Source organism: Vanacampus margaritifer, chromosome 1 (genome assembly GCF_051991255.1).
Source record: "Vanacampus margaritifer isolate UIUO_Vmar chromosome 1, RoL_Vmar_1.0, whole genome shotgun sequence".
NCBI classification, from domain to species: Eukaryota; Metazoa; Chordata; class Actinopteri; order Syngnathiformes; family Syngnathidae; genus Vanacampus; species Vanacampus margaritifer.
In genome coordinates this window covers 4,725,199-4,741,408 of record NC_135432.1, presented here as the reverse complement: position 1 = coordinate 4,741,408, position 16,210 = coordinate 4,725,199, and the positions used below count along the sequence as shown (strand labels likewise).

At 39.6% G+C, this 16,210-nt stretch overlaps 2 protein-coding genes and 1 long non-coding RNA gene across 4 annotated transcripts; 2 read left to right on the top strand and 1 right to left on the bottom strand.

Annotated features, from left to right (window-relative positions):
• Positions 1-889: 889 nt before the first annotated feature.
• On the top strand, positions 890-5,236 carry mad2l2 (mitotic arrest deficient 2 like 2). 2 transcript variants are annotated; one of them, XM_077569700.1, is made up of 8 exons: positions 890-1,173; positions 1,424-1,542; positions 1,623-1,694; positions 1,769-1,869; positions 1,959-2,053; positions 2,149-2,222; positions 2,312-2,404; positions 4,040-5,236. In XM_077569700.1, exons 1-8 carry the CDS (start codon positions 1,134-1,136, stop codon positions 4,076-4,078), a joined length of 633 nt encoding a protein of 210 aa, XP_077425826.1. In that variant the 5' UTR covers positions 890-1,133; the 3' UTR covers positions 4,079-5,236. The 2 variants fall into 2 exon arrangements, with proteins under 2 accessions (XP_077425826.1, XP_077425825.1); XM_077569699.1 differs by having other exon boundaries at positions 2,839-5,236.
• On the bottom strand, positions 4,165-7,599 carry LOC144054505 (uncharacterized). Its single transcript, XR_013294676.1, has 3 exons — positions 7,218-7,599; positions 7,020-7,155; positions 4,165-5,466 (listed from the first exon to the last, which is right to left on the bottom strand). It is a non-coding gene; the product is annotated as an uncharacterized LOC144054505 (long non-coding RNA).
• tmem82 (transmembrane protein 82) lies at positions 5,389-15,509 on the top strand. The gene is made up of 6 exons (XM_077569697.1): positions 5,389-8,496; positions 8,563-8,635; positions 8,711-8,882; positions 11,196-11,616; positions 13,283-13,470; positions 13,551-15,509. The coding sequence occupies exons 1-6, from the start codon at positions 8,406-8,408 to the stop codon at positions 13,554-13,556; spliced, it is 951 nt and encodes a 316-aa protein (XP_077425823.1). The 5' UTR covers positions 5,389-8,405; the 3' UTR covers positions 13,557-15,509.
• The last annotated feature ends 701 nt before the right edge of the window (positions 15,510-16,210 follow it).

Here is a 16,210-nt window from a genome sequence, read left to right as displayed (position 1 = left end):
CCTTTAAATATTTTTAACTTCTAAATAAATAAGTGAGGGGGGAAACAAAGCAACTCAAAATAATATCCACTGTGTTCTAAGTAGTCAATATCCCCACAGTAGGATAAAAATCAGATGGGACCATTAGAATGGTTTTAGTGTTATGCCCTACACCTAAAAATGTAGTTCATTGAAGCCATTCAGACTTTTTTTCCCTTGGCTAGCAAGAAGTTAATCTGAAGTGTTGAACACATTTTAATTAAATATGTCCATCCCCTCCAAATAAAATATGTCCTCCTGTTTTATTTTACCGCCAGTTGTATGTTTTTCTTCTTCTTTGTTTCTTTAGCACTTGGCCGCTGCTCTATAGGTCCATTCCAGAGCGCAGACAAGGAGATGAGTGCAGTAAAAAAAATTCTGCCTGGTGGTTGGTTACTTTGAATTTTGTTGAAAGTTCTCAGGCTTTAAAAAAACAAAAAAAACAAAAGAAAAACAATGTGATTTATTTTTGGCATACGTTGAGTGTTAGACCAATCTTCAAGTAATTGTTAACAAACATGGACAAAAAAGAGTAGAATAACCCATTTTAAATGCAACTACTGGCTAATGTAATAACCACATGACTTGTTAAATGACATCAGGACACATACAAATATCCCAAGATATTTTTATTAGATAGATAGACAGACAGACAGACAGACAGACAGACTTTATTGTCATTATACAAACGGATGTAGCTCTCACTTGCTTTATTTGCACCCTTTTCCGTAAAAACAAAACTAAATAAAAACCAAAAATGTAATGACTACATTGCATTATTAGTACATTTAACTCAGCAGAGGCGAAATAAAGGTTTCCTCATAAAAACGTCATCACTAGTGGACAAGAAAGGGCTTGTAAATTACGTCATTGCTATGCGTCCAGAATACCATCGCAGTTGGTGGAACAAAACACGATTCTGCGACGTGAACAAAATATGCGTATATTTCTCTAATATACGCGTATAGTCGTATAGTTAAAATCCTTATTCTTAAGGTTCAGATTTGGTTTACTTAGCATTTGTCCTCGCGTATGTAGTAGTCATGTCTGACAGTCAGTGAGGTAAAACCGAGATCCGAAGTGGAAGAGAGCAGTTTTTTGTCTCAATTCGGATCATGACAACGCTAACAAGACAAGATCTCAATTTTGGACAAGGTACGGTGCGGAACACTTAAACATTCTTTTCAATTTTTACCCCCGATTTCAGATAAAGGGCATTGGTAAAGCGGTAACCCAGGCCGATTTATTTCTCTCATCTCGGATGCTCAATCAAGATATAAATAAATAATTATTTACAAAGATTATAATGCTCATCTGCAATAGACATGCTAAAGCTATATCCATTTGTTGTGATGTGGAGTTGCATTAGATGTCATTAGAATAATAATTATGGTATTTCCTCCAGTGGTTGCTGACATTTTGTGTGAGTTCCTGGAAGTTGCCATTCACCTCATTCTTTATGTCCGTGAAGTTTACCCCTCTGGAATATTTCAAAAGCGAAAGAAGTACAATGTCCCAGTGCAGGTACAGGACAAACTTACTTAAACATTTGAGACGTCTCTGTTAACACCCCCTCAGCTCAAACGTTGTGTTATGTTTTGCAGATGTCATGTCACCCTGAGCTGAACCAGTACATCCAAGATACACTTCACTGTATAAAGCCGCTTATTGAGAAGGTAAGACCGCTCAGTGATACTGTATTTGCACAATGTCAATCTTCCACTCACAAACGCCTGCATTTCCCTGGCAGAATGATGCTGAGAAGGTGGTGGTTGTCATTATGGACAAGGAGCATAATCCAGTTGAGAGATTTGTGTTTGAGATATCTCAGCCACCGCTGCTCTCTATCAGGTTTGCAACCCCCGTCCTTTAAAACTATCATCATAAAAAAAAAAAGAAGTAACCATTATATTTACTTAGTTCTGATTTATTTAATTTAGCTCAGACACATTACTGTCTCATGTGGAGCAGCTGCTGAGGGCGTTCATTCTAAAAATCAGCGTCTGTGATGCTGTTTTAAACAATAATCCACCAGGTGAGATTTGATTTTAACACACCAACAAAATATTTGAAAGGCAAGCTTGAGTTTTCATTCGGAATCGGTATAAACTTTTTATTTCCTTGTCTCAGAGTGTTCATTCACAGTATTGGTTCATACGAGAAATTCTGCCGCGCGCAACATGGAGAAGGTTCAAGTCATCAAGGTACGAACACATGATGACAGCACTTGCACGGGGGAAAACAAAGATAGAGATGTGCGTTGTGTCCATTTTGGCACTTGTTGCTTTTATAGGATTTCCCATGGATAGTTGCTGATGAGCAGGAGGTCCACATGCAGGAACCCAGACTCATCCCGCTAAAGAGCTTGACATCGGACATCGTGAAGGTGAAGAAGTTTATATCCTTGATGGTCATGTTTTGAGATGCTCAAATTGATTTTAATAATGTATTATGGGCATTCCTCCCTGATGAAGAAAACATAATTACTACTTCTATAATAATACTGCTAATATCCAGTCAGGCATACAGTATTATACATTGTTATTGAGATTAGTTTTGCTAACCCTGTTTGAAACCTGATCTTGAAACCCTAATTTGAATCCAACCCCATCTTGAAACGCCAAAATGTGATTGCTTGGAGCCATAAGCATGTCTTGTAATAGCAACTTGACAAGTGCCCACCTTCTTTATGGAAGTTTCTAAAACAAGAAAAAAAAACATGGAATGCCACTAAAATCCTCCATAGCTAAATTCCAAACCAAAAATTTGAGGATAGATATGTTGACAAATAATCGAGTAATGTTTTCCTCTAATTTAAAGGTGTTTATTGGCAAGGATTTCTATAGGTCATCCATCCATCCATCTAGCGCTATTCTGGGGTCTGGTCGCGGGGGCAGCAGCTTTAGCAGGGAAGCCCAGACTTCCCTGTCCCCAGCCACTTCAACCAGCTCCTCTGACGGGATCCCAAGGCGTTCCCAGGCCTGCCGAGAGTCTCTCTAGCGTGTCCTGGGTCGGCCTCGGGGCCTCCCGTCGGTGGGACATGCCTGGAACACCTCTCCAGGGAGGCGTCCAGGAGGCATCCGAACCAGATGCCCGAGCCACCTCAACTGGTTCCTCTCAACGCGGAGGAGTAGCGCCTCGACACTGAGTCCCTCCCGGATGACCGAGCTTCTCACCCTATCTCGAAGAGAGAGCGTAGATCAACCGGTAAATCGAGAGCTTTCGTCTCAGCTCCTTCTTTACCTCAATGGACCGATACAGAGTCCGCATCACTGCAGTCGCTGCCCCGATCCGCCTGTCGATCTCCCTCTCCAACCTACCCTCACTCGTGAACAAGATCCCAAGATACTTGAACTCCTCCACTTGGGGCAGGATCTCATCCCAGACCCGGAGAGGGCACTCCACCCTTTTCCGACTGAGGACATTGGTCTCGGATTTGGAGGCGCTGATTTTCATCCCAACCGCTTCACACTCGGCTGCAAACTTCTCCAGCGAGAGTTGGAGATCATGGCTTGAAGAAGCCGACAGCATCACATCATCTGCAAAAAGCAGAGATGCAATGTCTGGCAGAATCCCCTGTCCACCTCCGGCAGAACTTCTCCCTTGTCCCGAGGGAGGCGGGGGACATTAAGTCCGAGTGGACCATGTTCTATAGGTCATATCACACACAAAAAATTCTCAAAAGGCCACCTATTACTACACAAAAAGAGTAAATTTCTGCGGAACCCGTCCTATGTATCCCATTTTTGTGATATCTTTGAACTGCTCACCCAAACCCTTAATGAAACCGTAGCTTGAAAACTACTTTGAACCCACAACCTTGATTTAAAAAAAACAATGCTTAACAGATATAATTTGAACCCCAATTTGAAACCTGAGCCATTGGGTCAGCCATCTTGTTTGCGATAACCATTTTTGCATTTCCTTTCGAGTCTTATTTCTGTTTTGTTCAACTGAGAAATGTTTGGAGTTTTCTACCATTTGTACTTCACTACTTTGCGTTTTTGTCTGTTCGGAACAGATGCAGCTCTATGTGGAGGAGCGAGCCCAGAAGACGTAGCAAGAATGATTGACACACGAAAATAGTCAACCGTAGAGCTGCCAAGAAGGAAATGTTCCACAGGTATAATAATAATAATAATAATATCAGTGTTTCCCAAACTTTATTCAGCCAAGGCACTCATTTTACATTAAAAAAAAAAAAAAAAATCTCACAAGACACTACCAAACAAAAATGTAAAAAAAAAATTAAACTGTAATAATGTCAATGTATTCACAAATGTGAAATCTGTTTAATTTAGCACAAAGCTGATATATTCGCAGCAAGTCATGACTTATTGTGTTTTATGAACGGCAACAAGTGGCTTGTTGTAGGGCTGGGCGATATGGCCAAACAATAAAATCTAGATTTTTGTCATTCTGACAATTACGATTTTAATCTAATACCCAACAAACATTTATTTAAAGTTTTCTTTTATTAAAAAATAATTACTGTGCAAAATGTTCAGAAAACAATCATGTATACTGATTCTCAATCAGTTTTAACATAAACTTAACATTCAAAGTTTGTGATTAAATGCCACAATTAAGTAGTTGGTTGCTATTGTAAACATGTTTTGTTATGCTTTAATTTTTTGTTTTTGTAAAGTGCTTTGTGATAGCTAAGGCTGTTTGAAAATGCGATCTATATAAATAAAGATGACTTGATTTGTGCAAAATGACAACTCACAAAAACATTTGGATGTGACAGGACATAAGAACAGCAGCTTTTAATATTCCAGAAGACAAAACTCAATTTCAAGATTTAGCAAATTATCAATGATTCGATTTTTAAAATGACGATGTATCGAATTAATTTGATTTATTGCCCAGCCCTAGTTTGTTGTACCTTCAGCCATCCATTGAAAGCAATTCATTGTTCTGTCTGTCACTATACATTGTTGGAATATATAAATGAACAATTAGTGATGATTAAATAATTTTAGACAAATGAAGTGAAACTGGATAATATCGCGTGGCACATATCATATCATGAAGTCAGCTGTGAGTTTGAAAACGGACTACATTATATTTGCAACAGCCATGTTTCTAATGTTACCGTCACATGCTTGTTTTTCATATCACAATAATGTCAGATAAAGTGTTTAATGCCATCGTTGTACAGATGAACGCCCAAAGTTTTCTTTGTCAATAAATCGTTAGATTTATTAATTCATCATTTCGGTTCATAGTGATTTCTTTAATTTTTTGGGGGGGTGGTGGAAAACAGAAAAATGCAAATGTCCGAGGTCATTCAAAAGGCCTTTTCATATATGTGGGCTCCATCAGCATTTATGGACGTAGTATCCTGTCACGTATCCCATGATGAAGACAAACGCTACTGCAGCCAGCGCTCCAGCTGCCTTCACCACGATGCCAGTGTTGCCGGTGCACGTTCTGTTGTAGAGCCTGAACGCAACACATCATACAACTTTATCTTAGACCAGCAGTTCTTAAACCTGGGTTCGATCTTAGTCCAGGGGTTCGACAGAGGTCAAGACAAGCACCCGACTCATATGATTCGTGATGATACGTCCTACTTGGCCATCATTGGCTGCAGGTGAGGACGTTACGTTGCTTGGCCTACCTAGTGAATTTGGTGCGCTCAGTAGTCGCGTTATGGCTGTTGTGACGGTATGTTGTGTGGTTTCTTTATTATTGTAATCCCCTCATAGTATGTCGAGGGGAAAAAAAAGCGGTCGGGCAAAATATGTGCAATATTAATTCACACTTGTAACAGAACGTCTGGTGTTCCACAGGGTTCAACTCTAGGTTATCTAGTGTTTTCATTGTATCTGCTGCTCCTGGGTTCCATCTTAAGAAAACAGCAGAGGTTGTTTTAAAGTGCTCTATAGTGGACTCAATTCAACTCACTTCACAAAGGGGGGCAGTTTTGGCAAACAGTTCACAATTCATCAAAAAATTGCCACAATTGGCCAGCTTAATGCTAACATATAATGGAAATTGGCATTGACATGCTAATGGTTAGCATTGTTGCAGTTTTTCCAACCACGTGAGCAACTGTTAATAGTAGGGGTGTGAATTGCCTAGTACCTGGCGATTCGTGTCACGATTCATAGGTCACAATTCGATTCGATACCGATTAATCCCGATACGAATCTATAAAGTGATTATTGCGATTTTTTTAAAAACTCAAATTTAGAAAATACTAATCATAAAACTTGTACATGTACACTGTAAGATTTGTATGAAAATGTATTTATCTGAAAATTCAGGTTGCAGTCTGTTTCATGTTTGAACAGCACTGAAATAAAACATTACAGCTTAATGTTCCATTAATATAACATTCTTCCATGCTTAATGTGTAAATCCTAACCCTAAGTAAGACGTTTTGTTGAATATTCCCATAAAAAATTGATGTTTAAAAATGGATTCGGCCGCATATTGAATCGATTCGAGAATTGCGCGCCGTAATATCGCGATATATTGCCGAATTGATTTTTTCTAACACCCCTGGTTAATAGCATTAAGCTGACAGACATTCAAACTGATATGGTTATTTAAATACAAAATGTTGTTTGTTTCGTTTGGCAGTCCACTTCAAAACCTTTCTTTTCTTTTTTTTCTTTTTTTTTTGAAGACTGTTTGCCAAACTGCTGTTTGTTGTCAGCTGAGTTCAATAGCAACATTGAGTCAAAGCAAAAAAACAAGCAAAAGTTGGATAACTTGTAAGTCAAGGTACCGCTGTGACCGTAAGAATTGTGCTTGTTGTCCATATGACTACCACACTCTGGACAAAAGTACCAGAACGCCGGCACTTACATTAGCATGTGAGCCCGCTTATGTAATTAAAACTTCCTGTAGCCCTTCCTCTCTTTGAATTGTTGTCTTTTGGAAAAGATTCTACACGGAGTTAATGATTTGACGGTGGCTCAAAAGAGGTCCACTGGGCAGACGTGGCGCGAGAACGTCAAGGCAATACAGCAGCAAAACGTCCTCACCTGGTGATGGTGGACTGCGACGCCTCCACGTTCATGTTGATGTTGTCATCGTTCCATCGATTGTATTGCACACTTTCGGCACCGTTGGCGTCCATGTGGGAAGTCATCACTCTCCTCTGCAGTCCGTCTTTTATGCCTGTGCACAATAAGTTGTGTCAGTGATCCAAAACGTCGTGATCTTGCAAGCGTGGAACTTACCTCTGGAAATTTACCTCTGAAAAGAACCTGTTCATGTGTTCACTGGGCTCAGAATTAATTTGTTCATATTTTATGTTTATATGGCTTGTTTACGATGACAAAGTTCAGTCAAGCGGTGGGTGATTAACCATTCCTTTGTTGGCGACCACTTAAAACACTTTGTAATAAGAGGACTTTGACTCAAAGTGGACTTTGAGGTTGAGCGGCGTGACTAAGACTCAGACTCTGCTGCTCTTATTTTTCATAGTCTGTAAAATGTGATTATGATGCAGCCTTGGGAAATGGCAAAGAAAAACAGCAGCGCCTACATCCCCTTCAAAAGTATTGGAACAGCAATTGGGTTTCAAATTAAAACTGAACTCTCAACTCATTGTTGAGATTCTTCTGCCTACATTTAGTCATAACTGTTTTAATTTACTTATTTTCTCAGTAGGACTTTTATCTGTGGATGTGTCTTTGTAAGTGCTGTCACAATTTCTGCTCATGTCATCATGTCTAAAGGACCTCGTCTGTTTCCACATCAATGGGCCAGTGTCTGGGGTTGAACTCAATGTGGATTGGATGATATGCTGTAAAAATGTAAAAAGTCTTATCTACTTCCGGCTGTCGTCACGTGTATTGAACTCAGGGCTGGGGGCTGTTTTCTGAGGTCTTTTCGAGATAGTATAAGAATGCTGTGAGTCCGCTATAACTACACACTTGCGAGAAGCTGCAGCTGTGCTCTGTAAACTTGTTTGTGTCCGGAATATTCTGTAAAATAAATCCTTCGAAGGACCTGTTCACCGATCTCCGGTCTGTATTCAGAAAATCAACATTCTCTCAACCCGAACAACAACGAACACGCGGAGGACAAAGAGTGTCATTCCGACATCATCTAGATGAATATGAGACAAAAGTTGAGAATTCCAGCTTTCAATTTATGGTATGAGTTGCGGGCTTGATAGCGTTTATTAATGTTACCAGCATGATTTTATGCCACATATTTCTGTGTGTGCTGCTATTATCTGCTGTGAGTCAGATGGCTGACCTTTGGAACAAGCTTCATGTTGGGCAAAGCTCAGCCCAACTACCAGAAATAAATAACATTTCATCTTTTTGTTAATGCCAATACCCAAAGTACAAGACCATTTAAATGCGATGGACGGCCATTATTGTTATTTCAAGTGAAGCCGTTTTTCTTCAAGTGCCATGATTTCATTCATCTTGTCGCTGCTGCCGACATCCTACCTGACAAAGTGGTTGGCTCTGAACGTGGATCTGCTGTGTCGTTTGCTTCAAGGTGAGACTCGGAATCACTATCACGTTATGTGTTTGTGACACAATCAAATAACGTGTGACCTTACAGGACTCGTTGGCGCGTGTGGGATCTCTGTGCTCGGCTCCCTTCTCAGAGTGCGTTTGTATGTCGAGGAGGAAAGGTAAAGTCGGTGACGTTGCGATCGTACTTCAAAGGACTACTGGTTCATTTACGGCGCTCTTTCCGCACCTCACAGTTGGAGTGACAAAGATGCATCTTGCCAGAGGAGGGTGAAACCTGGACTGGCGGGGGCGCTCCGCTTTGGCTTCGTGGCCGGGATGCTGGCTGCTGTAGGTTCGCGCGTGGCCTCCGTGGTGGTGCTGGAATTTTGTCTTCGAGCTGTCTCTGGATGGGTTACACGGGGACCGGTAAGAAAGCGAGTTGCAGTTGCCTCATGAAAAAGTATTTGACATTTTACTTTTTTTTTTTTACTTTTTTTTTCTGGAGAGCTCAGCATTGTTCATTCGGTAATTTTACCGATTTGACATGTCATCATCATTGCTCTCTCTTTTTATTTATTTATTTTTTATTTTTTTATTTTAATATATATATATATTTTTTTTATTTTGTATGTGTGTGCGTGTGTATTTTCTTATTATATCAGAGAAAGGGTTAATACTCGAGATGGGACTCTAGTTAAAAAAATAATAATAATACAATTAATTAGAGGCCTTGGACAAGGGATGCTATTGATAAAAACCAAGCAGAAGAAAGTATGAAATGCGGGTTGGAGAAAAGAACCACTCAAAAACTGTTCACTGCACTTTATTTAATGTTAAAAAATGTTTACAGTCTCTCAGGCAATGATGTACTCTTTTTAAAATTGAAGTAAAAACTAAGTTTTAAGAATACATGTTGTCAGTTCAACATGTTTCATTGAAACAAAGTTGAACCCATTAAACCGCGCTGCTACCGTTAAAGCCGGGTTTTGTTTTGACCAATTATTGGTCTCTTAGCCGATTAACTCATTCACTGCCATTGACGGCTATAGACGTCAAATAATAATTTCTACTATTTCTGGTAGTTAAACATCTTTCCACTTTTGTTAACAAGAGAATGAAAACCTAGATTTTTTATTTTATTGTATATTTAGAATAGATATAAAATGTGTGATTAATCGTGAGTTAACTATTGAAGTCATGCGATTAATTACAATAAAAAAAAAAATAACCGCCTGACTCGATAAAAAAAATTTTAATTAAAAATTAGAGGCATCAGTTGATTACAATTTTTAATTGTAATTAATTGCATGACTTCACTAGTTAACCCACGATTAATCACACATTTTATATCTGTAAATGTATCTAAATGTACAATAAAAACATGTCTAGGTTTTCATACCCTTGTTAACAAAAGTGGGAAAAAATGTTAAACGAATAGAAATCGATCAAATGAATTTTTGACGTCTATAGCCGTCAATGGCAGTGAATGAGTTAAATGCAGCAGACTATGCGCGAGAGGGTGACGTGGGCCTCGTAGCATGTCCTGGAATTTTATTCCAGCGTTTATGGTTGATGCAGATTTGCGGGAGTTATGAAATAAATGACGTGATTGACGACGGCGCGGGAGAAATTCGAATCAGTGTAACGAGTCGACAGTGTCATACTGTTAAGAAATATGTTTGTAGCTAATGAGGATGTTGAAAATATGGATGGCTTTGTAACGGAATGGATGACGAATATTTACCACTTGATCCCCCGAGGTTATTACAACTGCGCTCCAGTGTTGAAGGTAAATATATATGGAGTTATACACCCGCAGATGTGACATTTGTTTGTTAATTAAAAAAAAAAAACAATGCTTATAATAATAAACGTATGTTTGTGTGAACGCCACAAGTGTAAACTCTGAAATTTTTGGGGAATTATGTTTCTATCTGGTTCAGGAGCTGAGATATAAATCATTTTTAATATTGTTGAATTTCCAGGAAAAAGGTTTTCGGCGGTGACTCAAAAGTCACCCATAGGTTTTAGAGGCATGTTTTGCCAGACGCTTTAGGCCTTAATGGGTTAATAAAGACACCGTTGTGTTAAATGTGTCTTGCGTGTTAAACTACAGTTACAACTAAGTGTGTTATAATTTTCTATATAAAAATAGAAATTCATGCTAAAGGAAAACTTTGACTAAATTTAGTCGACTAAAATTGGTCTTTATTTCCATCGACTAAAGTTGGATTAAAACTAAAATACAATCCGATGACTAAATTATGACTACAATTGTTATTCATTTTAGTCTAAAGACTAGGCGTCACCATCCTCACATTCTACACTGTAGAATCTGTGACACTGGAATGTACGTGTGACTTTAAAAGACGTAATATTCACATTGTTCAGTGAATTGTATACTTGGGTGGCTGTTAACAGGCTAAACGTGTTTCCTGATAAGAACAACATGTTGTGTCGTTGTTTTCCATTACGTTGATATTTGGGAGAAAATCGATTGCCTGGTGTGCGTGTGTGTGTGTTGCTGGCTGTCATTTGTTTGCTGTTGTAGTTCATTTGCGTCGCTTGGTCTGCATTGACCGTCAGACCTGCTTGAATCTATTTAGCTACAAAACCAACATGTCATGTGAAAAGATGTGAAGTTATGAAAATCAAGCAGAACAAACAATTGGCCTTACTTTGATGTTCTTTAATAAAACGTTCATCGTTATGTTATGAAATTCTGGTTGTGTTACTCAGAACTCTTTGAAGGCGCTCCAGCATCTCCTGGTTCAAAGCCAATTCTCACTGGGATGCGCCCTCAGCTGCACGCTACAATTCCTCCACGAAGGGGCTCCGCGTGGCTGCCTTTGCCTGCTCCTGGCGGCGGCACTCGGCTGTTGGCTGGCCAGGCGGGCGGCGGCCTTGCAGGGCCACATTGCCACTCTGTACAGACTGCACAGCTCGCAGCGCTACTGCGGCATTTGCGTTGGCTTGATGACATACGGCCGCGGCCCTCTACTGCTTCCCACGCTATGCGGGATACTCAGCGTCACCTTCGCCGTGGCTGTGATGGCAGCTGTGGCGATCATCAATCAGCACTTCCTGTCTGCAACAGAGGCACTTAGGTTTTGGACACCGCTGACTATCTGTTACACTCTACTGGTGGTGTACATGCAAGGTGAGACATTAGCTTAAGCAGGGTACAGTATAGGGAGATAGGGACTAAACCCTGCTCCGAATAGCCACCCCCCCCCCCCCCCACACACACACATTGTAATTAAGTGGGAGGTATTGATCATGGATCTTTCTAAATGATGCATAGTAGGGGTGTTGAAAAAAAAAATTTGTTTCGGCAATATATCGCGATATTACCGTGCACAATTCTCGTATCGATTCAATACGCGGCAAATCAATTTTTTATGTAAATATTCAACAAAACATCTTACTTGAGGTTAGCTTTTATACCAAGAGTGCCATCTAGAGGAGTCAAAAAATATCACAGGTGCTTCATGAAGCTTCATGTGTCCGTCTAGCTAGCTAGCTAGCTAGCACCTTTAAATCAAGAGTGCCATCTAGAGGAGTAAACAAATATCACAGGTGCTTCATGAAGCTTCATGTGTCCGTCTGTCTGTTTGTCTGTCTGGTTAGCTGTTTAGCTAGCTAGCGCCTTTAAACCTAGAGTGCCATCTAGGGGAGTCAAAAAATGTCACAGGTGCTTCATGAAGCTTCATGTGTCCGTCTGTCTGTTTGTCTGTCTGGTTAGCTGTTTAGCTAGCTAGATAGCTAGCAAGCACCTTTAAGCCAAGAGTGCCATCTAGAGGTGTAAAAAATATCACAGGTGCTTCATGAAGCTTCATGTGTCTTTCTGTCTGTTTGTCTGTCTGGTTAGCTGTTTAGCTAGCACCTTTAAACCAAGAGTGCCATCTCGAGGAGCCAGAAAATATCGCAGGTGCTTCATGAAGCTTCATTTGTCCGTTTGTCTGTCTTGTTAGCTGTTTAGGTAGCTAGCTAGCACCTTTAAACCAAGAGTGACATCTAGAGGAGTCAAAAAATATCACAGGTGCTTCATGAAGCTTCATGTGTCTGTTTGTCTGTCTGGTTAGCTGTTTAGCTAGCTAGCACCTTTAAACCAAGAGTGCCATCTAGAGGAGTCAAAAAATATCATAGGTGCTTCATGAAGCTTCATTTGTCCGTTTGTCTGTCTGGTTAGCTGTTTAGCTAGCTAGCTAGCTAGCACCTTTAAACCAAGAGTGCCATCTAGAGGAGTAAAAAAATATCACAGATGCTTCATGTGTCCGTATGTCTGTTTGTCTGTGTAGTTAGCTGTTTAGCTAGCTAGCACCTTTAAATAAGAGTGCCATCTAGAGGAGTAAAAAATATCACAGGTGCTTCATGAAGCTTCATGTGTCTGTTTGTCTGTCTGGTTAGCTGTTTAGCTAGCTAGCACCTTTAAACCAAGAGTGCCATCTAGAGGAGTCAAAAAATATCATAGGTGCTTCATGAAGCTTCATTTGTCCGTTTGTCTGTCTGGTTAGCTGTTTAGCTAGCTAGCTAGCTAGCACCTTTAAACCAAGAGTGCCATCTAGAGGAGTCAAACAAAATCACAAGTGTTTCATGAAGCTTCATTTGTCTATCACTACTGATTAGTATTTTCAGATTTTTTGGGGGGGAAAAAAATCTCAATAATCGACTTATATTCGTATCATGATTAATTGGTATCTAATCGAATCGTGATACGGATCGAATCGCCAGGTACGAGGCAATTCACACTCCTAATGCATAGTGAAGTGAATGTTCTTTTTTTACTATGCTCCATCAATCAACATCACATCTTCCTTTGGCAGACGAGCAGCATGATCTGCCAGCAAGCCATGCGCTCCTGAACTCGATGGTGGTGCGACTCAGTGCGTTGATGGTCCTGATGCTGACTGTTGGGCGCTGGGCCGATGTAATCCACATTTTCGTGTGTTTCCTGGGTGAGGCCAGCTGTCTGATCCCCGCTGCAGATCTACTGGATGCAATGTCCTCACAGGTCAGAGATCCTCAGCTCAAAATGGTACTGGAGTCAAAGGATATTAACAGCTCGGCACATATGTGCAAATGTGTTTTCAGGGATGAACATAATGGATTTTGAAGAATTCCCTTGGCCAAATGGCGTGCACTACCAGGATGAAACCAGCAGAGGTGCTGTTGAGTCAATTTCAAGTAGTTTGTAGTCAGTCCAAAGATGAAGAACGGGACCTTTCCTGGAAGTTGAGGTATATCCATGCAGATGACGCACCAACTGGTCGGATCATATGTCAAAATGTCAGCCATCTTGGTACAGTCATTGGAGCAGCGATGCTACATCATTGTTCTGCTTGGGGTTGCACATACAGTTGTGAATTGATTGCAAATACCTTTCACAGGTAGGACACATTATTTCGTTGCTGTGTTTAACCCGTATTAACGCTTGGTTGCTGGTGAATAGCAAATGTTTTACTAATGGGGGGGTATATTTGTTGCAGTGCATCAAATGGCATTTTAGTAGAAATTAGTCGTATTTAACAAAACTTTATGATGGATATTTTACTAACTTTTGTAACTCCGCAAGGAGTGCTTGTAATGCCATCTGAGGAGACTGTAAGGCTTGTCACATCACATCATTTAATTTGCTAGTCAGAACCAGGGCAAAACATGAGTGTTCTATTTCCACCTCAATCAGTTTATCTGTCCAGTTACTGGATCACAGGAGGGTTGATGGGTTTTTTTTGTGTCCCAGAGGATGCATCAAGAACAAAATATGGCATTGACAACCATTGTTTTAGCCTCATCGCAGGGGTCAGTTTTCCACAAATTGAAACTCCATCACGTGGCTAAAATGAGAAAAATGAAAGTGCTCTGTTAAGGCACTTACCTTTCCAAGGTTTTTAAATTGGTTATATAACGTAGCAACTATCAAATAGGTTGGAGGGGGATATGTAATTATGAGTAAATATTGCATGTTTTTTGGGGGGGGTTTTTTACGAAGAAAAGTTGAAACTTTTGTACTATGTAGATGTTAACTGTACATAAATATAACATTGTGTGTAAATAAATTATTATTTTGTCTCTACATGATTGCTACTATAGGTATGCTGCACCAATAGCTAGAAATAATCAAATTTAACAATCCTTTATTGCCATGTAAATGTGAACATTAGTACTATTACTACAGAAAACACTGCAGTCGAATTCACTTGTAGTGTTTGACATGACAGTAATGACAATTTGATAGCCTCTATAGCATAGCTAGAAATATGTATTTAGAACATTCAGCTTCTGTCATCTTGTTGATAACAAGGCAACTAATTAACCATAACTTCCCTACAATCACATTATTTTTTGTAGAGGTGCAACAATTTATCGCTAACCGATTATGAATTGACAACTATTTTAATAGTCAATTAATCATTTCAATTTGAAATTGTCCAAATCCTCTTAATTTCAACTATGAACCTTCTCAGAGTTATGCAGTTCTCCATGAAAGCAGACTATTGTGTTTAATCAAAATAAGGCATTTGCAAATTATTTTTGAATAACAATGCTCCTAATTTTTGCTTATTTTCTCACATATTACGGGCCAAACTAGTAATTAAATCCAAATAAATTGATCTTTGTACATTTTGTCCGCTGCCATTTTAAAATATAATTTAAAAAACACATTTCTTAACTAGATTCATAATCATAGAGTAATTGAACAATATAGTGCATTCATCAATTATTAAAATAGTTAGTTGCAGCATTTATTTTTTTGGTGACATGCCCATCCCTATTAGTTTCTGAAAAGTAAAATGCCTTCATTGTAAATTTGGTAATGCACATGAAATAAACAGCTGATCACAATCTGTAATCGTTCACTTCAATTCTATACTGTACTGTATATCATATTTTATGTGGGCAGGTTTAAAGAGGATTAAGACCGGTTTAAAAAGAGCAGCAAAGATGACACGAGGCTGAACATAGATGCAATAATTTGTATTTCTTCATTGTTAATCCAACTAATTACCTCCATCAGATAATGCTTCTATACTGTACTGTATTTGTCAATAAATGACTCAATGTGTTACATTGGAAAATGTAGTCACAATGCAATAAGACTGCTGTGCCCAGCTAATTTCACGCTTGACAAAATATTTAGACCCGTGGTCAAAGTGATTGTTTAATAATACAAAGCTCAACATTTAAACATTTTCATGGCAGCCATTTTGGAAACAACACGTTCTATCCACACCTGCACTAATGGCACATAATGGCCGTTGGCACACTTCCTGGTACTTCGGGACAACATGACAACCTTGGTTTGGAGAAAATAAGAAGCCGCTAATGTCACTCGGTAAAAACACTTTATTTCCCATATCTAGCACAACAGCATGGGGAGAAAGGGGGGGGGGGGTTGCTGACAACACCCTTGTATTAAAATCCCACAAAATGGCGCTTGACAAAGAGTACATTGCGTTGCTTCACCACGACCTTAAGATGTCGAGCACTTAAAAATATTCCAAACATATAATAAATACACACAGGGTATGTATCTTAACGTAGGCGTGCTCATTTTTAGTCACGATCCATTGTCGTGACGCCTCGCAAACCATCCACATTACAGTACATGAAATCCACGTTAGGCGCCCATATTGTGTCTTAACCGTTGCCGTTCACATCACATTAATCCATGAAAGGCTTTTTGTATGAGCCCCGTCATTCCGTGTGGAATCGACAGTGACACACCTCGCCTGACGCTCCCGTTTCCGTGA